The sequence below is a fragment of the Sabethes cyaneus genome, chromosome 3 (genome assembly GCF_943734655.1).
Source record: "Sabethes cyaneus chromosome 3, idSabCyanKW18_F2, whole genome shotgun sequence".
Classification (NCBI taxonomy): Eukaryota; Metazoa; Arthropoda; class Insecta; order Diptera; family Culicidae; genus Sabethes; species Sabethes cyaneus.
Window position 1 is genome coordinate 111,073,397 of NC_071355.1, and position 25,763 is coordinate 111,099,159.

Here is a 25,763-nt window from a genome sequence, read left to right on the forward strand (position 1 = left end):
GCCAAAATCATTGAGGAGATTCTATTCCGTACCAGTCAGGTAAAAATGCAACCACGTGTTCTGATAATACTGAATACAATATGCCATTTTGTCCGTAGCTCGACGATTCGCCGGTCCTTATCAAAAACACCAGTGGATTTGGTCGTGCCGATTCGGCATACAGATCTAGAGGAAAACTTCGAGCCATAGGTAACAAATCAAACACGTGTGATATGCAAATCAAACAAAATATGGTGTCATCCGTAGATCCACAATTCAAAGGATCATCGTTTAATACAACCACATCGGCTTGGGCCAACGAGACAAGAAAGCCTTCTACGTGAAGTAAGCTATAACGACCGAAGCAACATTATGAGACTCACGAAACTGTTGTTTCAGGGCTTTTTTTTACCATCTCTTCTTTGTGGCTCGATCCGCTGGCTGGACGGATCGGCAAGGCAGCAAACCAACTAATACCTATACCACTGATCGGACGCTTTGGCATAGTGGTGACGACTTCTGTTCCCGAGCGCAGAAAGCGAAGGTCGACGAATTGGTAACCATCCCGCTCGTTTGTTTCGACGAAGCGCCGCTAGCCTACGTTGCACGAGAGGCACACGATTCGGACTTAGCAGCAACAGCGACCGCCGCAGACAGGAGCGGCAAAGTATCGGCACCGTGTCGTGCCAAGAGGGCACGGGAATTGGATTCGTCGGCGGCAGCAGTCGTCGTAGGCGAGAGCAGAAATTACCGTTGATCTACGGTGACCGAACTGCACGCAGGTTGAACTCAACGGCAGCAGTGTTCAGCCGAAAATCAGGCCTTGCTGCCATCCACGACCAGGCGAGCCATTGTCGGTGTACGACGGTGTACGAACTACGATCAACGACAGCAGATATCGTCGCAGCGGTGAACGACGCGCGTGTATGGTACCATCGGAGGCTGATACCGATTGTCGGCGACAGCAACGTGCATCTTCAGACTTGGCGGCGAGACGATTGCAATGAACATTTGGCTTCGGGGATCGACCGAAAATCATATGGCAGGCAATGACTGATTTCGCTAAGGTAAACCTGTCTTGTTCGATTTATTGTTTTGTGGCGATAGACCGAAAAAGGTCGAAAATGATTTTGTGTTAAGTTGAGGCGATAAACCAATGATGGTCCAAATAGATTTTATGAAGTACAGATTTGATCGTTTTGGTTTTCGTTTTGTTTGAGCACGGGCCCAGCCTATGCACAGTGAAGTTAGGTTGGCTAAAAACCCGCAACATTGGCGCCCAACTGAAAAACCACACATTAATACTAAATACTTACCGTTTAGCATATTGATTTGTTATTTTGAATTATTGGTTTGGTTTTGTGCTGGATTGCTTCAATAAGAACAATCTATTTTAAGTTTTACGCATAAATTCGACAATAGAGATGGATTATACACACCTCACAGACGAGGAAGTAAATTATGAATTGGCCTTGCGTCATGTACATAACTTGGGTTCTACTACGCATAGAGTTAAGGTACTACGGTTGATATCATTAATTCAGGAGGAGAACTTGAAAGACATCAAGCCCTCTAACTCAGAACACGTAATGAATGCACATTCGAATATAGAAGTTTGTCAATCACAGATTAATTCGCTACATAATGAAACAAGTCAAGCAATTCGCGCGGCGAACACAGTGGTATTAGAGAAGATCCACACGCGACTTAACCATTATCGGGACAGATTACGATTAATCACCCCGGCGGTCGAAGTGCAAGAGACTCACGCGGTGCTCATTAAACATGTCGATGCATTATTGAATGAAGTGGAAGGTATTACTCGTGATGTTAACAAAGTGAGTCATGGCGATAGTGGGACGAAAGGTGACTGAAGAAATGCCAGGAACCAGCGAAGCGGAAGGTGGAGCCGTAGGAGGCCTAAATATTGCGGTTGATGGCAATCCGAATAACAACAATACACCACTACTAGTAAGGAGATCATTCGGAGGACGAGGAAGAGCAACACCGTTGTCGAGTTCCTGGGAAACACGAAGCAAAAGGCAAACAGGTTCATCGACACCTCCTCATCAACAGCAAAGAAGCGATTGGAACGCCATGGGTGCTAGGCCCAGAGATACCGTGTTGATAGATCCCCAAGCAAGGGATATGCAGTTACGGGCAGAACAAGCAAGGGACGAGTACAATCGTCTGCGAGATGAATTACTGGATCGGCTGCTTCATCGAGACAGACCTGCGGCAGACCGAGCAGATGAAAGGCGAATGTTAAAAGCCGTGCACAATTGGCCGTTCAAATTTCGAGGGGAAAAAGACACTACCTCCTTGAATATATTTTTATATCGCGTAGAGACTTTCGCGAAATCAGAAGGAATGAGTGACGCGACGCTGCTGAGCTCCTCCGTAGCGCTACAGGAGGATGCCCTCGATTGGTACGCACGCGCAACAGCGCAGCAACGTCTACTAACGTGGGATACGTTCAAGCGAGAAATCCGAAGAGAGTTCTTGCCAGCTGGTTATTCGCAGATTCTCCGGGTTGAGGCTACCTTCAGGTTTCAAGGAAACAATGAATAATTTGCAAAATATGATCGTGACATTTCCGCACTGTTTCGCTTCATAGAACAACCCATTACAGAAGAGGATAAGCTGTTCTTAGTTAAGAAAAACATGAATGAAGACTATGCGGCGATCGTAACAGCAGCAAGAGCACGGACGCTCGAAGATTTAGTGGAAGTCTGCACCGGCTTCGATGAGACTAAGCTCCTATTGAGTAGGCAACGCCGAATTCCGATTCCACACAGTGCGCTATTAGAACCGAACTTCGCCACACCGGTAGCTGCCAATAAGCCTTCACCAATACTGCAACAACAGCCGCATCGCTTTAACAGGGTGCACACTGTAGAGGTAGAAGAGACCACACAATACTGCAATCAGGGGGGAAATGCTCCGCATCAGGAAACAGTGGAAGAACGAGATGAAGATAGCTGGCAGTATAAAACTGATGAGCTGGTCGAACAGGTCAACGCACTTAAGATGAATATTGTAAAAAGTGGGCAGAATGCGGCACCATACATGAATCAACAATCCGGTCTCGCAAGCAAGTTCAAACAAGTTGGTGGAAACTATGAACAACCGCGCTTCCAGGAAAGAGAATTCATCGCAACAAGAACCTTGGCACAACGAGAACGACCGCAAAACCAACCACAACAACAGCAACAGTACTACCAAAGATATCAACCAGGGACTCAACGGAGCTCAACGGAAGAAATACTTAGAGACCGTCAAAGGTACAGTTTACCAGTACAAGTCACAACTGGGCAAGCAGAAAACCTGCAGGAGCAACGACGAGAAACACCAAATCTTCAACGCCCAGCCATGCTTTGCTGGAACTGCGACGAGGAAGGTCACAGATTTATGGATTGTCCTAAGCCGCAGGCGATTTTGTTTTGCTATAGATGTGGACGGAAGAGATACTCCCTACGTAGCTGTTTCACTTGCCGTTCAGAGGCGGTAAACTACTCGGCGGGGAACGAGCAATAGAGGGGATAAGTTCTCCGCATACCTTCAAGTATCTCTCAAACACCGAAGGATTCGAAACAATCAACTCAATCATCATAAATCCCGATAACGACAACCGCCCCCATGCACTGATATCCGTTCTAGGAAGAGAACTAACTGCTCTCTTAGACAGTGGTGCAAACTGCTCGTTGCTTGGTGGGAGTAACGTCAAGATAGTAGAAGAATTCAGTCTAGAAAAGGGTACAGTACAGGGTGGAATCAAGACAGCAGACGGCACCAGACACAACATTACAAATTTTGTCTACCTTCCCATTGCATACAACAATCGCATCGAAGTTCTTCCAGTGCTGCTCATACCGTCAATCCAAGATTGCATCATCTTAGGAATGAACTTTTGGAATATGTTCGGGATAAAAGCTGTGTGTTGTTCAATAGAAGTGGAGGAAAACAAAGAGGCTGAAGAAACTGTAAACATGAAGCAATTGACGATCTTCCAGAAAAAGCAACTGGACCAGACGATTCACCAATTTCCGAAGGCACAGGAAGGTAAACTTGGACGCACAAGGTTGTATGAGCATCGGATCGATGTAGGAAATGCACCACCTCGCAAGCAGCGTCATTATCCCATGTCGCCATACGTTCTGCAGGAAGTGAATAAGGAAATCGACAGAATGATCTCTCTGGACGTTATCGAGGAGGCACAATTCTCGCCATGGAATAATCCGTTAGTCGCTGTTAAGAAGAAGACCGGACAATACCGCGTATGCTTAGATGCACGCCATCTCAATTCCAATAGGGTGAACGAAGGCTACCCAATACCGCAGATTGCATCAATCACGAATAACCTTCGAAGCACCAAGTACATCTCATCGATCGATCTCAAAGATGCGTTCTGGCAGCTACCGCTCCATCGGGAGTCTAGACCCCTCACGGCTTTCACGGTTCCTTCAAGAGGTCATTTTCAGTTTAAGGTGGTACCGTTCGGACTATGTACAGCCAGCCAAGCCCTAGCAAGACTCATGACACATCTCTTTGCCGATCTAGAACCATCAGTGTTCCATTATCTAGACGACATAATTATCTGCACCGAGACCTTCGATGAGCATATCGCTCTGCTAGAAGAAGTGGCTCGTCGATTACGGCAAGCAAATCTGACGATCTCTTCGGAAAAATCAATGTTCTGCAGAAAAAATATGAAATACCTCGGTTATGTGATCGACGAACAAGGTTGGCGGGTGGATAACGAAAAAATCGAAGCAATCGTTCAGTTTCCAACACCGTCCACACGCAAGGAAGTGCAGCGCTTTTTGGGCATCTGTAACTGGTATCGGCGATTCATTGCGGGATTTTCAGAGTTGGCGGCACCTTTGACGGATCTTACACTAGCCAAAACAAAATCTAGATGGACTCCCGTAGCAGAGCAGGCATTCCTCAAACTCAAATCAGCTTTAGTCTCAGCGCCCGTACTCGCAATGCCGGACTATAGCAAACCGTTCGCCATAGCTTGTGATGCAAGTGACACAGCCATAGGTGCTGTTCTGACACAGCTCATAGATGGAGAAGAGCATCCGATCAGCTACTTCTCCCAGAAACTTTCGACGTCGGAAAGGAAATACTCGGTCACGGAGCGTGAATGTCTGGCGGTAATACGAGCGATCGAAAAGTTCAGAGGATATGTGGAAGGAGTGAAATTCGTAATATACTGTGATCACGCAGCGCTTAGCTACTTGAAATCGATGAAAAATCCCACAGCTTTGATGAGCAGATGGCTATTACGGTTGAATGCGTTCGATTTTGAGATTCGCTATAGAAAGGGCTCAATAAATGTGGTCCCAGATGCGCTTTCAAGGACTGTAGCTGAGGCAGTATTCACCGTGGAGAAAACAGAAGATTCGTGGTACAATAAACTCGTAGAAATGGTAAAAACTGAAGGTGATCGATATCCGGATTTTCGTATAGCAAATGGTACGCTATTCAAGAACTGTCGCTACAAGGATGAAGTGGGAGCGACAAGCCACAAGTGGAAGCAGGTTGTTCCGGCAAAAGAAAGAGTACAGTTGATTCGCAGATATCACGACGAACCAGCAGCTGCACACTTAGGATTCTACAAAACCTGGCACACGCTGCAAGCGCATTACTATTGGCCGCGGATGCAACAGGAAATCAGCGATTATGTAAAGAGCTGCAGTATTTGCAAAGCATGTAAAGCACCGGGGATAAGAATGATGCCACAAATGGGAAAACTAAAATCGGCGAAGATGCCGTGGGAGATGATATCTGTGGATTTTGTTGGACCATTAACGCGCTCCAAACGAGGAAACACCGTTTTGTTGGTAATAGTAGACTGGATTAGCAAGTACGTCGTCGTCAAACCAATGCGGACGGCAGACTTACAGAAGATGGTCGAGTTTATAGAAAATGAAGTGTGCTTGAAATTTTCGCGTCCAAGAATAATCCTATCTGACAACGGGAAACAGTTCGAATCCTTGCTGTTCAGGTCATGGCTTTCACGACATAAAATCGAACATATGAAAACTGCATATTATTGTCCGCAGGTCAACAACGCAGAACGCGTAAATCGTGTTTTAATCACCCGTGTTCGGTCATTGTTGGACGGAAACCATCAGGAATGGGACGCAAACCTGTCAGCGATAACAGCAGCAATCAACACAGCTAGACACGAAGCAACAGGAATAAGCCCACATGAAGCAAACTTCGGTCGAAACCTTTTGCTGCACACAGACCTCTATATACAACAGGATCTAAACACTCCGGATGACCCCAAGGTAGCACAGGATCTAAGATTATCGACTATACGCCGGATACAGCATCTTATCATCCAGAGAATAAAGAACTTCCACGAACGATCCAAACAACGATATAATCTGCGCACAAGACCAGTTTCTTTCAAGACTGGGGATATCGTGTGGCGTCGATCATTCGTACTTGCGTCTAAGGCAGATCACATCAACAGCAAACTCGAGCCAAAGTTCGTACCAGCCATCGTCAAAGAAATCCTCGGAACAAACCTATATTTATTGGAGGATGTTTTAAGCGGAAAGAAGGGCAGATTTCATGCCAAGGACATTAAAACCGATTAGGAGGAACATATATAGCTATGTCAGCAAGCTAGAGCCTGCCAACAATGTGATAATCACCACAAAACACCGTTTGCCGATCGCAGGACAAATCGAACTTTCGACCAAGGTTGGACGAGCAATAACTTCCTAACGACTACCTCTCCACCTTGGATCACGATACGCACTCGCGTATGCCGTTAGTCAGACCGGGAGAATACTGACCATAACCAAGCTTTACGCAGTTATGCCGCTACCAGACCGTGATAAACTGGAAACCGTTCAGCTATGCACGCAGGCAGAGCCTGTGGACAACTCTCAGAAAACATACTCGATGGTACAATCAGTCGCACAAGCCAAAAGGCACTACCAGCGATGTACTACCCTGTAATTCAAAGTGATAAACGAGACTGCAACACTCAACCCAACATGAGCCATCAGTAGTAACATCCGCAAATCGACAAAACTCGTGATTGACATTCTGACACATCCGCACTCTGGATTAGTGCAAACAGGAATTTTCATATGCACCCGGTAAATTCGAATGCGCGGCCAAAAGTTATTCAACTGCGGGTCGTCATGACATTCTCATCCTAAAGTAACGCGAATCAGGGCGCGGAAAAACCCGCTGACTTGGACTCATGACGATTAAGTTGCGGAAATGCTTCTTTTCGCAGTTTGCACTAACCAATACAAACCAATTTAATCCTTGTAAATAGTTTAAAGATAGATATAATGTGTATATATAAAATAATGCCTAACGTTAATTAATTGATTCGTTGATATAGAACTTGGAAGCATAATAAGGATATTGGTCAGAGACGATTTGAGAGGTCGATGTTTTGTACCAGAAATCGCTGGTGCGCTGTGCGTGAAAGTTACTTATGATTTTGGATAATATAGAGTAAAAGATTTGGCAAGCAACCAAGGCTTGCGTACACATTATGCTGTTCGAATGTTAGGCTTTAAGAGATTTGGCAAGCTACCAAGGCTGGCATGCAAATTATGCTTTGATAATGGAAATAACGTTGAGGTCTGCTCAACAGTTTTGGGTTGACCGAATTACCTCTGACCAATCATCATCTCAAGTACCCAGTTAAACTTTGTAAATTTATTTTGGAATTTTTCATAAATCTCTTGATCATCGATTTATGAAAAACTCTTCCGCTACGGTAGAGTTTTGTTACATTTAGTATTAAAATATATGTGTTGGTATGATAAAAACGAAACTGTACTATAAACGCATGAGCGTAAAACCATGAACTGGCAACAGCAGTTCTTGAGCCGCCAAAATCAACCCCTCGATTGATCGATCAGCACGAAAAGAACTCGATAAGCAACGTAAAGCAACTTGCAGATAATCACCACCGGCGAATTTTCTTGTCAATATGTCATCATTTCTGCCAACCGGCTCGTGCTCAGTTCACTTCCGTGTCGCAGCAGACAAGACTCAGAGAAGTCAGAACGAAAAGTGAAAGTGCTCGTGGCAGCCGAGAATTCATTCGGTAGTGCCGAATTAAGCGATTTTATTCGCTAAGGAAAAGTCGGTTGCCAAGTGCCGCAGTATCAGTAGTGTTCGCGGCTAAAATCGACGTACGATTGGTATACGCACAAATACGCCAAGCCAAAATCATTGAGGAGATTCTATTCCGTACCAGTCAGGTAAAAATGCAACCACGTGTTCTGATAATACTGAATACAATATGCCATTTTGTCCGTAGCTCGACGATTCGCCGGTCCTTATCAAAAACACCAGTGGATTTGGTCGTGCCGATTCGGCATACAGATCTAGAGGAAAACTTCGAGCCATAGGTAACAAATCAAACACGTGTGATATGCAAATCAAACAAAATATGGTGTCATCCGTAGATCCACAATTCAAAGGATCATCGTTTAATACAACCACATCGGCTTGGGCCAACGAGACAAGAAAGCCTTCTATGTGAAGTAAGCTATAACGACCGAAGCAACATTATGAGACTCACGAAACTGTTGTTTCAGGGCTTTTTTTTACCATCTCTTCTTTGTGGCTCGATCCGCTGGCTGGACGGATCGGCAAGGCAGCAAACCAACTAACACCTATACCACTGATCGGACGCTTTGACATAGTGGTGACGACTTCTGTTCCCGAGCGCAGAAAGCGAAGGTCGACGAATTGGTAACCATCCCGCTCGTTTGTTTCGACGAAGCGCCGCTAGCCTACGTTGCACGAGAGGCACACGATTCGGACTTAGCAGCAACAGCGACCGTCGCAGACAGGAGCGGCAAAGTATCGGCACCGTGTCGTGCCAAGAGGGCACGGGAATTAGATTCGTCGGCGGCAGCAGTCGTCGTAGGCGAGAGCAGAAATTACCGTTAATCTACGGTGACCGAACTGCACGCAGGTTGAACTCAACGGCAGCAGTGTTCAGCCGAAAATCAGGCCTTGCTGCCATCCACGACCAGGCGAGCCATTGTCGGTGTACGACGGTGTACGAACTACGATCAACGACAGCAGAGATCGTCGCAGCGGTGAATGACGCGCGTGTATGGTACCATCGGAGGCTGATACCGATTGTCGGCGACAGCAACGTGCATCTTCAGACTTGGCGGCGAGACGATTGCAATGAGCATTTGGCTTCGGGGATCGACCGAAAGTCATATGGCAGGCAATGAATGATTTCGCTAAGGTAAACCTGTCTTGTTCGATTTATTGTTTTGTGGCGATAGACCGAAAAAGGTCGAAAATGATTTTGTGTTAAGTTGAGGCGATAGACCAATGATGGTCCAAATAGATTTTATGAAGTACAGATTTGATCGTTTTGGTTTTCGTTTTGTTTGAGCACGGGCCCAGCATATGCACAGTGAAGTTAGGTTGGCCAAAAACCCGCAACAAATTATCATAAACAATATTATTTTTTTAGGCATATCCACTTCGAAAATGGTCCAGATATTGATCCAAATTTTATATTTTTTGCACCATATCATTATCCAGCCCTTTACCTAATTTCTAAATCCTCCATTGACGCACAGATGATTTTATTGCCAAACCGGGTAGTTTTGTAGGACGGTTGGGCATCACAAAGTTTCACGAGGGTGAGGAAGTTGGCGTTCTTAACCATCAGAAGTGGCTGCTTCTTTTTACTCAGACGAGTCTGATTTTGTGACTACAGGATTCGGTTGAATTTTATTGGCCTTAGGGTTTTCGGTCAGCGCGCTAAAGGTGTTTTGAAGCTTTGGTATATGCTTGATTAACGTGTTTAAACTATTTCTCATTTGAGTTATGCCAAAACTTAAACTTAGAGCTAAAGTTTTTGCTGTATTTATATGGAAAATACAGGACGTTATTTGTACATGAAAAAAAATTTTGATTCCAACCATTTTTACGATGTTGCCTGTAGATAGTCAAGCAGGGATAACCACTTTAAATAGAGTTTGGAATATTAGCTTCGTAACTCAATTCGAAGTTCCAATATTAGACTTTCCTATACAATAAAGCTATATATAAATCTTCAGAATTGTATTCTCAAATAACTTGTTTCATTCTTCTGTGCATTACTTTTAATGTTACAAGAATTGTCCCGTTTAGCATAATTTGGGATTTTTTTTACATAGGGCGAACAAATTGGGAAAATTTTGCTCTACTTATATAGATTACTTATATAGATTATATAGATTACACTTTTGCTTCGTGCTAAAACAAATACGTAAAATCCAATTGAAAAATTTAAGTGTAACTGGTTTTGTGCTAAATGCAAATGAAGCAAAAATAGCTATTTTTTAAGGGGCATAGTACCTTTTACACCATATTTTTTACCTAATTTCAAATAATTTTTTCTCGATAACGCGAAAGGCAAATTGAATTGGGTTTTTTGCATTCGAAACATTGCATTTTATACTAATATTTGCAATTTTGTGTTCATAAGGGAACCTCTTCCCCTTGCCCCTACGGATCCTTGAAGATAGTCGTTCAAAAAAACCATGAATTTCGGTACCATGGATTGGCGCTGGGGGTCTTATCCGAATTGAAAAATTCCAAAACGACATGAAAGAACATTAAATTATCTCGTGTTTGATCCATCCTTTTTTAGAATTCGAACACATAACAAAATGGCAGACATTGAAACATAAAAGTATGGTTTTTAAGCGAAAAAATTCACTTTAAACATTTCTAAAAATTACAATATCAAGAAAAGGATGGGTCAAACACTAGATAATTTTGTTGGCTTTCAAACAAAAAAAGTATCATAAAAATTGCTTGAGCCGTTCTTGAGATATTTATGGTACCGACTTTCAAAACCTGGTTTCGAGAAAAACGACGTTGAAGTTTTTACTCGTTGTTTAATCGCTCCAGACATGCGCGGTACAAATAGCTGTAACTTTGTCAATATTCGGAATTCATGCAAACGACTTCAAACACATATGGTCAAAATGTTAATCTTTCGAAATAATCAATAAAAAAATTTAGGTTTTAAAAAATTGAAAAGGTACTATGCCCCCTTAACAGAAGGCAGTTAGTATCCCTCTTATCTTTTGATCCATCTTATCTTTTAATCAATGATGGTTAAAATTTTTGTACAATACTGAGAATAAATTAAGTTTATATTATTTTAAGCATAAAATGACATATGTTAGCTAACTAATTAGGAAGACTTTTTAGTTTCAAAACTAGAGGCTACAATGTACAAATACTATGAAGCAACTACGAAAAAGGATGAGTGATAGTTAGTTTTATCAATATAATTAAGTTTTTTGTTTAGGCTATAAATCAAGCCTTTCAATATCCCGTGCTTATAGATTAATTATAAACGGAGATACTATAGTGACAGCAAGCAGTTTCAATGAATATACAACGACGAGTTCGTTAGTGGTAGGCAATGATAGCTACCGTCAGTGATGTCTCGAAGCGCAAAACTGGGTCCATTCAAAAATCAATACTAGGTCCATTCAAGATCAAAAAAGGGTGTTAACATTTTTAAGGAATTTGAAGATTTTACTGGTTTTACTGAACTTTTAAATACCTAAATTGAAATTACACATATTTTAGCACCATTTTAAGAGTATTGTTTTATTTCAAACCAGAAGGGTTCCGGGTAGTAACAGTTTGAAAATACTCTATGGTGACTGCCAATACGCTGAAAAACAGCTACTTTTAAATACGCGGCAATAAAGTAGTTTTGGCTATAATTTTAATTTAATTTTAGTATATTTACGTTCAGAAATGATTAAAGATAAACATAAAAGCTAAATACAGTACAAAGACTATATAATTATATCCTAAAATTCTTATTTAAAAATAGGTCCAATCAAGATCAGAATTCGACTGGGTCCATTTCAAAATCATTTACCCTACAAATTTTCCAAGTCAGAAAGATTACCTTTACTCGTGGTTTCGATAAAGGTTTGTTTAAATCTGGGCGAAAGATTATATGACAAGTCAAAATATGGCAACTTAATCATCGTCCTTTTCATCAAGAAACTGCCGGTTGATGAGTGCTTTTCAACATTTATTTCTTTAATTTTATTGATAATTTCATTAATAATTTAGTATATTCAGTTGAGTTTGGCTGCCCGTGAACGCAACTGCATCATATGGTTGGGCATATCACAACGGCAACATTGGAATTCCCATGCACTTGCTTCTTGACGCGCACCTACAGGAAAGTCCCATTATTAACAAAGGTAATTCTCCGCTAAGATTCAAAATTTAACGACGTTTGATTGCTTTGACGCCTCTGAGTCTATAGTTTCTGTACGCGCACCGGTTGTTTCGTTTTGACGCTTACTGCTGTAGCTACCGAGAGGACCGAGAGCGGACCCAAAAGTTTTTCATTTAAAGAGCGCAATAAGAAGTTTTTCTGCGCGTCAGTTTTTCTCTTTATGTTTAGTTTGTTTCTCATTGTGTGGATTTATTTCTCATTTCTGAAAGAAGTTCTGCTCATTGAATTGAAAACTTAAGTTGCACTTTGTGCACAATGAGTGAGGAAATAACAAGCCTGTTTGTGCTGATCGGGCGACCAGGAAAAAAGCCATGTTGATCAGTTGAGATGTATTGTGCAAAACATCTGTGCAGCGAGCCACCAATGAGGATCTCAAATAATTTCCAGTCAGCGCAAAGCGACGTAATCCCGCGGTAATTGGCAATATCGTTTTTGTTTGCCTTTTTATTTAGTTATTTTTTTTTAAATTTATTTATTGAGTCGTCAAATCATAGTAGACCTTTTACATTAGTTATTATATTATATTAATACTATTAGGGTAAATGATTTTGAAATGGACCTAGTCGAATTCTGATCTTGAATGGACCTATTTTTAAATAAGAATTTTAGTATATAATTATCAAGTCTTTGTACTGTATTTAGCTTTTATGTTTATCTTTAATCATTTCTGAACGTAAATATACTAAAATTAAATTAAAATTATAGCCAAAACTATTTTATTGCCGCGTATTTAAAAGTAGCTGTTTTTCAGCGTTTTGGCAGTCACCATAGAGTATTTTCAAACTGTTACTACCCGGAACCCTTCTGGTTTGAAATAAAACAATACTCTTAAAATGATGCTAAAATATGTGTAATTTCAATTTAGGTATTTAAAAGTTCAGTAAAACCAGTAAAATCTTCAAATTCCTTAAAAATGTTAACCCCCTTTTTTGATCTTGAATGGACCTAGTATTGATTTTAGAATGGACCTAGTTTTGCGCTCCGAGACATCACTGCCGGTAGCTATTATTGCCTACCATCAACGAACACGTCGTTGTATATTCCATAAAACCGCTTGTTGTCACTATAGTATTTCCGTTTATAATTAATCTATAAGCACGGGATATTGAAAGTAGGCTTGATTTATAGCCTAAATAAAAACTTAATTATATTGATATAACTAACTATCACTCATCCTTTTTCGTAGTTGCTTCATAGTGTTTGTACATTGTAGCCTCTAGTTTTGAAACTAAAAAGTCTTCCTAATTAGTTAGCTAACATATGTCATTTTATGCTTAAAATAATATAAACTTAATTTGTACAAAATCAATATTGTACAAAAATTTTAACCATCATTGATTAAAAGATAAGATGGATCAAAAGATAAGAGGGATACTAACTGCCTTCTGTTAAGGGGGCATAGTACCTTTTCAATTTTTTAAAACCTAATTTTTTTTTATTGATTATTTCGAAAGATTAACATTTTGACCATATGTGTTTGAAGTCGTTTGCATGAATTCCAAATGTTGACAAAGTTACAGCTATTTGTACCGCGCATGTCTGGAGCGATTAAACAACGAGTAAAAACTTCAACGTCGTTTTTCTCGAAACCAGATTTTGAAAGTCGGTACCATAAATATCTCAAGAACGGCTCAAGCAATTCTTATGATTCTTTTTTTGTTTGAAAGCCAACAAAATTATCTAGTGTTTGACCCATCCTTTTCTTGATATTGTAATTTTTGTATTTTTTAGAAATGTTTAAAGTCAATTTTTTCGCTTAAAAACCATACTTTTATGTATCAATGTCCGCCATTTTGTTATGTGTTCGGATTCTAAAAAAGGATGGATCAAACACGAGATAATTAAATGTTCTCTCATGTCGTTTTGGAATTTTTCAATTCGGATAAGCCCCCAGCGCCAATCAATGGTACCGCAATTCATGGAGTATAAAATGCAATGTTTCGAATGCAAAAAACCCGATTCAATTTGCCTTTCGCGTTATCGAGAAAAAATATTTGAAATTAAGCAAAAAATATGGTGTAAAAGGTACTATATCCCTTAAAAAAGAGCTATTTTTGCGTCATTGGCATTTAGCACAAAACCTGTTACACTTAAATTTTTCAATTGGATTTTACGTATTTGTTTTAGCATGAAGCAAAAGTGTAATCTACAGAATCTATATAAGTAATTTATATAAGTAAAGCAAAATTTTCCCAATTTGTTCGCCCTATGTAAAAAAATTCCCAAATTATGCTAAACGGGACAATTCTTGTATCATTAAAAGTAATACACAGAAGAATGAAACAAGTTATTTGAGAATACAATTCTGAAGATTTATATATACCTTTATTGTATAGAAAACTCTAATATTGGAACTTCGAATTGAGTTACGGAGCTAATATTCCAAACTCTATTTAAAGTGGATATCCCTGCATCTACGGCCAACATCGTAAAAATGGTTGGAATCAAATTTTTGTTTCCTGGACTAACGTCCTGTATTTTCCATATAAATACAGCAAAAAGTTTTGCTGTAAGTTTAAGTTTTGACAAAACTCAGATGAGAAATAGTTTACACACGTTAATCAAGCATATACCAAAGTTTCAAAACACCTTTAGCGCGCTGACCGAAAACCCTAAGGCCAATAAAATTCAACCGGATCCTGTAGTCACAAAATCAGACTCGTCTGAGTAAAAAGAAGCAGCCACTTCTGATGATTAAGAACGTCAACTTCCTCACCCTCGAGAAACTTTGTGATGCCCAACCTTCCTACAAAACTATCCGGTTTAGCAATAAAATCATCTGTGCGTCAATGGAGGATTTAGAAATTAGGTAAAGGCCTGTATAATGATATGGTGCAAAAAATATAAAATTTAGATCAATATCTGGACCATTTTCGAACTGGATATGCCTAAAAAAATAATATCGTATTTGATAATTTTCTAAATAGTTTAGTTAAAATAATCATGAGGCTCAGAATAAAGTAAAATTAGGCCATTACAAATATTTTATAAAGTTTTTGTCCTTCCGGTGTTGGGCCACTGAAGGGGGGGTAACAAAGTAAATTTTTTAATCGAGCAAAAAACATGGGTTTTAAGCATTTTTATTTAAAGTTTAAGCGTGAAAACCAAATCTGTTCTTGCTTTTAATATATACGTTATTATTTTCCATGCAAAAATGTACAAAAAGAAGACAAAAACGAGAGAATTTTTTTGGACGATTTTCGGAAACTCCGAATTCGAATTTCCATTTTTGTTTCGTGCTAGAAGTGTTAAGTACACTCATTTTTCGAGTTTTTCAGGCTGGATAGCACACGGACAATTGATTTTATACTCATAGTCTACAAATTTTTTTTAGGCCCCCGATTTTTCAAGTCAATTTCTAAAGGCCCCCCCCCCTTTGACAAAAACTTGGGGTGACAAAAACTTAAAAAATATTTTGCAAAGACCTTATATTCCGCCGATAAGTAAGCCGGTTGACTTCACATCACCTTTTGATCGATTGACAGAGATTAAAAATCAGTTTAGTAAAATATTCAAAATCATGCAACCCGACTAACGTTGTACTACGTCATCCGTGGTCACATCTTATACACAACCCCTCTGATTTTTTTTCTTGGGGGATGTAAAGTTTTCTTTAAGCACCTCTCCCCTCTGACTTGTGACAAAATTAATACCTCCTTGTCCACCGAAATTGAGTGACCCTGAGATCTAAAATATTCAACTGTACCAAATAGAAAATAGGAAGGTTCACCTATTTTCTATCTGGTACAGTTCTTCATCGACTATCATTTAAAATTAAAACCTAGTATCTAACCTTACCTTTAAACCTAGTAGAATTACCAAGTCTAATTTTTTCAAGCACCATTTACAGTATGCTTTCGAATTTGACAACAAATGCGTGTCGCCTATGTTGCCAAAATCGAAACCGTGGCAAAATCTAGACCATTTTTCAACTGAAAAAATTGCATATAAATGTGTCAAAAATTGAATAATTACCACTAATTAACGAATTTTTCACGATTGCAACGGTTTTATATTCAAAATGTTCGACAGGGGCTGTCGCAAACCTTTAGATACTTTGCAGTAAGACGTAGTCCTACGTCAGTAAAAGTCCGACCTTTCGATATATGTAGTCACTAAATAAAAACTCGAACCCCACTGTACTTGATAAACTACGTTTAATACAACCCAAGCAACACAGCTTGTTATAAAATAGTATAACATTACATACATCAGAACTTCTCTATTACCAGAAAAGCGCAAAAAATTTAAGTCTAATCAAACAACAATTGAAAGAAGTATGTATCAGGGTATTTCATACCATTTTAAAACGTTATTATAGCATAAGCTACAACTTGTTCCTCCAGTAGTTGAGATTTAGTAATGGAGATATAATAAAAACTTTGTGTTGACATGTTGACAAAAACAAACATTATTCATTTGATATGAGCTGTCAAATAAATTCATGTTATCACAAAACATCGCAAAACCTTAATAATTTGTAATTTGTAATTTGTTTGTTTATTTCTTACGATAGCCTGTTAGTTTGAAACTTTTGTATCAGGTCAAGGAAAATACATTAAGGAAAATAGGTACAATGTGACTAAATAGAACATACAAATTAGATAAGTATTATTCTTAATAAGTAAGCACTAACAATAAACAATTAAACCAGTCTTTTTGTACAGTTTTTGAAGGCAGACAGAGTTGGCTTTAATTTAGCGTCTATTGGGAGACCATTCCAGCACGTGGCTCCGTATATGAGTACGCTTTTCCCACTGCTTGTTGTATGCCTAGGAATGATGAGACATCGCGTTCGTTGTTGCTGCCCGGGTTGCAGATGCTGTTGAATATAGCCAGGTTGGTTACCGTAGTAGGCCTGTCGTATGAAGCAACAGATTCTAAGTCGATAGTTAGACGGTAGATCGACTCCGAGGATAGAATTTCGAACAGCTGCGGTTGTGTCTCGTCGCCGCAGCTTGTAGACAAATCGTACAGCTGATTTGAAACATCGTTGCAATTGATCTTTTAGGGTTGCTGACAGTCCAGGATAGTATACAATATCGCCATACGTGAAGATGGGCATTACCACCGCTCTCACCAGCTTACATCGTGTCTGCAGTGAAAGCACCGCGGAAAAACGGCGAAACGTGCGTAAAACGTTGTAGGTTTTCATGACGACGTCGTTCACTTGATGAGCCCAAGTCAAACTGCGATCTAGTTTAAGTCCAAGGTTCGTTACTTCATTAGAGAGTGGCACTATTTCACCACAAAAACTAATGCTGCTTTGTGGTAGTATTGGCCCAGTCTTACTGAAGATGATGGCTTGAGTTTTCTTTGGATTAGGGGCCAACCGGTTTGCATCGGCCCAGTGCACAATGGCTTCGAGGTCTGTGTTGATGGCTCGTACAAGTCTGTCCACATCAGAGGCTGGACCAGAAAAATAGACCTGCAAATCATCAGCGTATAGATGGTAGCTGCATTTTAACGTCGATGGCAGGCTGTTTATGTACAAGCTAAAAAGAATCGCGCTCAGACAAGACCCCTGGGGAGTTCCATCGTGAACATCTCGCTCCTCTGATAGGATTCCACCCAGGCGGACCGATTGCTTTCTGCGTTCCAAGAATGAAGCCACCAGATCGCATGCTGCATCCGAGAAAAGGAACTCATTGTGAAGTTTAGTCCCAAGAATCTGATGATCTACGCAGTTAAATGCGAGAGAAAAATCGACAAGGACCATGACCGTGCAAGTGTGGTTGTCGAGGTTGGAATATACATCATGTACTACTTTGGCAAGAGCAGTAGTAGTACTGTATGATTTTCGATAGCCCGATTGATGTTTCGCCAGCAGAGGAAAAGGCACGTGTGGATTATCCAGGTACTCCGTGATTTGTGAAAGAAGGATTTTTTCTAGCACTTTCGACATGGCAGGTAGTACACTAATTGGCCGAAAGTCTTTTGGCTGGGTTGGGTTGGATTGTTTAGGGATGGGGGTGATGATAGCTTTTTTCCAGTTGGAGGGGAAGGATTTAGATTCAATTATAAAGTTGAACAGGTGGGACAGGTGTGGAAGGATAAATGGACATAATAATTTAATGAAGGAAATAGGAATTTCATCCGAGCCAGTTGCATTCGTTTGGATTGCGAATATTTCACGACATATTTCGTTAGTGTTTGTGCGACGGAAGTTGAATTCGGTTGCACCTCGATCAATCGTTGAGCGGTGGAGGGGTGCAAACGGTGTTCTGACTTGGTTTGCGCCCTGCACCTGGCGATGGCCATCGCTGAAGAAACGGTTTAGCTCATCCGCATTAGTTTCTTCGGTATGTGGGGTCTTTTTCGCATTATTATGTACACCTTCTCTTCTTAAGTTGCACCACAGTTGCTTCGCTGGCAGAGTATGATCGAAATGCTGCTCGGCATATCGTTTTTTGGCTTCGAAAATGAGGGAGTTGGCTCTGTCGCGCTTTCGTACATAGTCCTGCCATTGGCCATCTCCTCTGGTTCTGTTCGGGTTGCGTGAATACAGGGTATATGCTAGTGATTTCAGCTCCACAGCATGCTTGATATGTTCCGTGATCCATGGTGTTCGTTTGTCACGTACTACAATTGTGCGCTCAGGAGCATGGTGCTGGAGTAGATTCTTGAGTTCGGCAGTAAGTAGATCCGCCTTCACCGAAGAGTCCTCAGCAGCGTAGAAGTGTTGAACGTCTTTTGCTTGGAGGTCGGCTTGCAGCTGGAGAGAATTAATGGCTCGGAAATTTCGAACACGCATGGTTTGGGGAACAGTTCTCTGCAGCTTGATGTTCGCTAGTAAGTACACTACCTCGTGGTCCGAAATTGTACTGCCTATAATGGTTTTTGATTTAATCACCGAACCTGGATTGTCGGTGATCAGCAGGTCAATCGTTGTTGTGGTGTGATCGGTGATGCGTGTGGGACCAGTAGGAAGGATTGTTAAGTTGAAGGTATTGTTGATATGATGCAACGCTGTGTGGTTTGTTGTCGGACGAGTCGAGGCAATATTAATATTAAAGTCACCAGTCACAAATAGTCTGTCATATCCAATATCGAGTAGATCGAGAAGCATTTTTTCGTAGCACTGAGGGAAATGGGGATTAGAACAGACTGGATTGTAGAGAGCTACCACACAGATATTCAGCTCATTGATCCTCACTTTTACGGCAAGAAATTCAAACCTTTGACCGACGGGGACGGTTGGGTCGAATGTTGATTTGAGTATTGGTGTAGCTTTGATTCCTTTACGCACGTATAGCCCGATTCCTCCACATGTCTTTGTACCACGTCAATATCAATAATAACGACACATGTTTTCAAAGTACGTTTATAGTACTCTTAAACGACTACTTTCCCTGAAGAACTTGTTTTGTGTGTTACTTGGGAAGTTATATTACATATTTTTAATGAATGGTTTAAATTTTTGAAACTAATAGGCGACATAATTTTTTATGACGTAGAAATCGTTTCAACCATATCTGAACAACAGGTAATAATAAATTCCCAATATACAAATGTCACACACAGATACATACATCACGCATATCAAGTCTCTGAAACATTGTTCAATTGTTGGGGTGATATAAAAACAAGACCCTCGGCGATTGTGACTGATTTCAAATTTTTCAACCGACTTTCATACCTTTCTAACAGAGTATAAGAAAGGTAAAAGCTGTTCAACCTTGTGTCCTATTAATAAATAACAGTAGTATAGTTGTACTATTAAAAAAAATTCTTTGTTATTATTTTGTTCATTTACATGGAAGAAACTATAGCAATCCAAATTTAGGTCCATTTCAAAATCAAAAATAGGTCCAATTCAAGATCATGTTGGGTCCATTCAAGATCAAAAAAAGGCTTTGGCAAAAAACGATATATTTAATAAAAGTTTCATCAATTATACATTTTTAAAGTACTGATAATGTAGAAAAAAAGTGTTGGTACTTCCCAACAAATAGTAACATCACCACATATTATTTATAAATGACGAGTAAATTGAGCAGGAGTGCGAGTGGTGGTGTTAAAAAGCGCTAAATAGGTCCATTCAAGATCAATTACCCTACTACAGTGCAATCTACAAAGAAAACTGAACCGTGTAATTTTTTAATTACATAATATTGCTTACATTTAACGCGTCGAATTAAATTATTGTTTTAATTTTAATTTAGACTTAGTAAAGTCAATATTTTCGCAATGTTGGTTATGGGCGATCATCATCTGATTTAAAGGCCCGAATTTGGCATAGTTTTTGCGACAGTGACTTGTGCTAAATATATTTCGGTTCCGCAATTGACGGTTCGGTACATAAAAGCTGAGTTTAGATAAAAAAAAACCTGATTTAATCCACCTATTGGTGAAAGGAACCTTTGTTATACGGTCTTACTTGCTATATGAGATAGAAATCGACACGTCTTCGGAACATAATTCATCTATTAGTTAACGTTGCATTGTGCGTTGGTTTACATAAAAATTTTGGAAATTGAATAAGCTTACAAAATTTGAACAAAATAGTAGCACTTACAAATTTTGATAGTTCTTTTTCTCATGAAATTGCTGAGTAAGTTGTTACTAATGTGGGTAAGTGCAAGTAAAAGTAAGTTGTGAGAAGAAATATTATTCTTTAACATATACATTGCGTAGTAAAGGTCTAGTTTATAGGTTTTTGAACTATGCATAACTATGCATCAATAAGGTCTTCTTGAAAAAATTTCATCAATTTTTATTAACCTTCGGTTACCCACGCTGTTGTATACTGAATAACATGTGTAAGTTTTTGAATGCCATATTTACCAATCGGTGTTTAACTAACGTATATTCTTCAAAAAAATGTTCAGCAAAATGTCTGAATTATTCAATGCAATAATACTTTAAATTGTTAGGAAAATAGATCAGCATAAACCGATAGCACAGAAACGAAGCAAGCAGCATGTGAGGTGTACCCAAGGTTGCCACCAGGTTTTCCCGAAAATCTGGCGAACACGAATAAAAGTGTCTGGCAAAAATCTGGTGGTAAATTAGTCCGATGGGGAGGCGTTTTGCTGAAAAAATCTTGCTCGTTTTGCTCACCGTAGATGCAAAATTTTGTCCAAAATTAGAAGTGATGACCTTTTTGCAAGACGGATAATCGAAAATCTGGCACAGTGCCAAATATCTGGAAGGTTTTAAGCTTTGTCTGTTGGTCTGGCGCGCAATCAAAAATCTGGCAAAACCCAGATTTATCTGGCATACTGGCAACCGTAGGTGTACCGCTATTGGCCCCAAACTGGAATTTTTTCACGTTACTTCATATGGAAAAATGATGTCTGTATGTAGCAAAACTATCAGCAAATGTAAAATGTTTAAAATGTATCCGTCAGTTGGTAGTCGAGTAATTCGGGGTTAAAATCAGGGTATTTTTATAATCAAAGTTCTACAGTTCCTAAACAAGCAAACATAGAGGTATACTATTTTCAGCAAAGTTGTGTATTTTTACTATTTGTATAACTTTGTAACACATGAAAAAGTCATGTCATACAAAAAGAGCTAAAATAGAAAAACTGATTTTACAAATACAGAAACAATAAATAAGATTTCTCTGTCTTCGCTTCTATCTCAGGTTACAGTCTTCAGCAAAATTTCTTGTAATAATAGGCTCTAAAACTTTGCAGAACATATCAATGTGTTATATTGAAACTGAAAAAAAAATTTTTTCACTTGTAGGGGGATTAATCCAAATTTAAATTGCACCAGATGATAGAGCATTCAATTTCAAGAAACTCTTCCAAAGGTTCGATAAACTTAAAAACAAGTTTTCCTAGTCAAAACTCTAGTGCGCACGTTTTCTTTGGTTTTGGGTTATTGTGCGCGCGAGTAACTGTGTTGCAAAAGTTGGCGCGAGCGTTCGAGGATTGATATCTTTTGACCGGTAAAACCAATTCTTATGAAATTTTGCATATATATTCGTAGTGTCAAAACCTCTCGTTTGATATTAAAATAATTGAAATTAGGTAAATTATCTTGGTTAAAATCATTGTAAATTATTGTTAATTTTGGTGTGGCGTATACGATTGCTCATAACTTTCAAATTAAACGTCCAATCCAAAAACCATTCAATAGTGATCTATCCGGCTATATTACCTGCCAAATAAAACTAATAGCGCATAAATCGGCTTGGCCATCTCTGAGAAACAGGCGATCATTTGAACCTTATCAAAAATGGTTTTTTAAGGCTAACTTTTAAACTGCTTGTCCGTTTTCAATAAAACTTGGTAAAAAGTTTAGTAACAGCAAGAGCTTTCGTTTGGTACTAAGATCGTTAAAATTGGTTGCGTAGTTCAGGAGAAACGCGTGTCACGTAGTTTTCACATTTTTGCTTATAACTTTTAAACGAAACGTCGGACCGCAAAGCAATTCAATAGTGATATACTAGACAATAATACCTTACAAACAAAAGTAAAAGCGATCAAATCGGTTCAGCCATCTTCGAGAAACAGGCGATAGAAAATGAGCTGCACATACACACATACACACATACACACATACACACATACACACATACACACATACACACATACACACACACACACAGACATTGCTCAGTTCGTCGAGCTCTATCGATTGGTATATGTGATTCGGCCCTACGGGCCTCGGATCAATTTCGTGTTTTTCGACCAATTTCTAAACCTTTGTTATATAGTATAACAAAGGTAAAAATTAAAGAATCTATACGGTTTGAAACAATATCGTTTACAAATGACGTTTTGGTGAACTCACGTCGCTGTTTTAGTGTCTGTATATTTATAAGCAAGCAGCGGGCTTCATAAGAGGGAAGAGGAAAGCTTGTCCAATTTAGTACACGCAAAGCAAACAACACGAATGGTTTTTGTACTGATGCTATTCGTTCCTGGTGTATTAATGAAAATGGTGGCCAGACTATGCTTCTTCTTCTTCTTCTTCTTCTTCTTCAGCAGCAGGGGTGGCTCGTGCTGTTTGAAGCACTCGTCTCCATTCAACTCGGTCTTGGGCCACTCGTCGCCAATTTCCTAGTCGTCTCAGAAGTCGCAAATCGCTTTCGACCTGGTCGAGCCATCGTGCACGTTGGGCCCCCCTGTTCCTGGTGCCGGTGGGGTTGTTGAAGAGGACTATTGCTACAGTATTCTAATATTGACCTCACATATGCAAGATATAGTGTTTTTATTGTGTATGGGTCACGGAAGTCGTAGCTAAATCTTTTTATAAATTCTAGCATACTGTTAGCTCTGTTGATAGTTGTGTTATAGTGTTCAATAAATGTTAGTTTTGAGACTAATATAACTCCTAAATCTCTGATGTTTTCACACTTTTCAACCGAATAATTTCCTAGAGAAATTGTAATGTTTGGCATGTTTCTTTTTCTACTAAAGGTTATTGATCTTCATTTATGAGTGTTAAGTTGAAGAAGACTTTTGTTACACCAAATATAGAAAACCGGTATTTCGAGCTGGAATACTCTGACGTCCTCCTCGTTTGTTATTAATAAAAAGAGTTTCATATCAACGGCATATATTAATACCCCAACATTTCTCAGCAAGAAAAAGATGTCGTTCACAAATAAAATAAACAAAAGCGGGCCTTAATGTGAACCTTGGGGAACTCCAGAGGTTACTTCTAGAGGGTTTGACTTTTTCCCTTCAAATTTGACTATTTGCTGACGATTAGTCAGATAGGATTCGATCCATTTAAGCAGATCTGATTGGATTCCTATTTTTGGTAATTTGAATAATAGCATGGGTATATCAACGCGATCAAATGCTTTGCTGAAATCAGTATATAATGCTTCTACATAGCTCCCTTTGTCCATTGCATTCACCGAATAACTAACGAATTAAATTAGATTTGTATTAGTTGAGCGGCCCTTTGAAAAATCCATGTAGCATATTAGATATTCTATTTTTGACTTGATTGAACAACGATTCATTAATGATTGCTTCAAAAAGTTTGGGAATACAAGAAATAATAACAATACCTAAATAGTTACTTATATCAGATTTTTTACCGCTTTTAAAAATTGGAGTGAGGTGTGAGACTTTCCATGCCTTAGGGAAATTGCCGGATTCTAGTGACATGTTAACCCTTAAATGCGCAATGTTGCTTTAAAACGACATAGTGAAAAATATCTCCAAAGTAAATTATTTTTACTGCCTTTAGATAAACATGTTTTTTTTTAAATGGATTTTTTCAGCGTGCGCATTTAAGGGAGCCGATACAATGGAGCTGTAAGTTCTAATGCTAGCTTCTCCAAAAACACGGGAGGAATACCGTCGGGTCTGCAGCCCTTGGAGGCATCCGACTTAGTTAAACCTTCTAAAATGACATGTGCTTCGATTTTTTTGATAGTGATAGCAGTAGTAAATTTTGGAAGGAAATCGAAATATCTGTAATCCCGATCTGTTTCCGAAATAGCAGTATAAGTTCCTTGAAAAAAGTTGAAAATAGATTACAAATTTCATCTAGGTTATTAGCAACCGTTTCGTTGAGATACATTTCTGTCGGATAATTGTTCGATTTCAATTTAGTTTTAACGTTATTAAAGAAATTTTTTGGATGACGTTTTAATTCACTTTCGGTTTTGGAATTATATTGCTCGAATGCAGTATCAATGGCTACATTTAATTGGTTACAAATATCTAAGTAACAGGCCATATTTGCGTTACTGCCATTATTCTTGTACCTTTTATGGGCTTTTAGTTTGCAATTTTTCAAGTTTTTTAATTGTTGGTTAAACCAAATGTAATATTTCAAATTGCCATGTCGCCTTGCTTTCTTTAGGGGGACATGCTCATTTATAATTTCATTTAATAATTTGTAAAAGATTTCTACAGAGGTTTCGATACCTTCATCACAATTGAGAAAGGTTTGCCAATGTGCTAAGACAACATTTAATGATATCATAATTTGCCAAATGAAACTGGTGGACATCTCATATTCCCAATCAAGGGGTCTCTTATTTTCATGTACAAATATAGAAAATTCAATGGCTGTATGGAATACCTCGTTTTTCTATAGTGGAGTCAATGAGGCGGTTACACAAAAGTCTTCATGAATGTTTGTTAACAATAAATCTAAAAAGCAATTTTGCTGTTTCTTCACATGATTGATTTGATTAAGTCCTAAACGGGAAGTTTTGTCAAAAATAAACTGTAGCGTTTCATTTTCGCCTACAATTGGAGGTAAGATGTCCCCTTTTTTAGTGCCTGAAATGAAACCGGCATTGCGTTGATTGAAAACACCGTATATATAAATTTTCACTTCCGGGGAAAATTTGGAAAAAATTTGTTCAGCAACCTTGAAAAAATTTTCATAAGCAGATTTACTTGCGTTATTTGGAGGGAGGCTCAGTATACTGAGCAAAAAACGTGTTTTTCGCCTGCTACCAGTACTTTTACTTACATATACTCAAATTCTTTGAATGTCGTAATAATAATAATATCGGAATCAAGTTTAGTTGAGACAGCAATTAAAACACCACCACCGGACT

At 39.2% G+C, this 25,763-nt stretch overlaps 1 protein-coding gene across 1 annotated transcript; it reads right to left on the bottom strand.

Annotated features, from left to right (window-relative positions):
- Nucleotides 1-16,916: 16,916 nt before the first annotated feature.
- Nucleotides 16,917-19,340, bottom strand: LOC128740010 (uncharacterized). The gene has a single exon (XM_053835521.1). It carries the CDS (start codon nt 19,338-19,340, stop codon nt 16,917-16,919), a length of 2,424 nt encoding a protein of 807 aa, XP_053691496.1.
- Nucleotides 19,341-25,763: the final 6,423 nt, after the last annotated feature.

Coding starts and splice junctions, on each gene's coding strand:
- LOC128740010 (XM_053835521.1), bottom strand. CDS start 19,340: ATGCTTCTCGATCTACTCGATATTGGATATGACAGACTATTTGTGACT.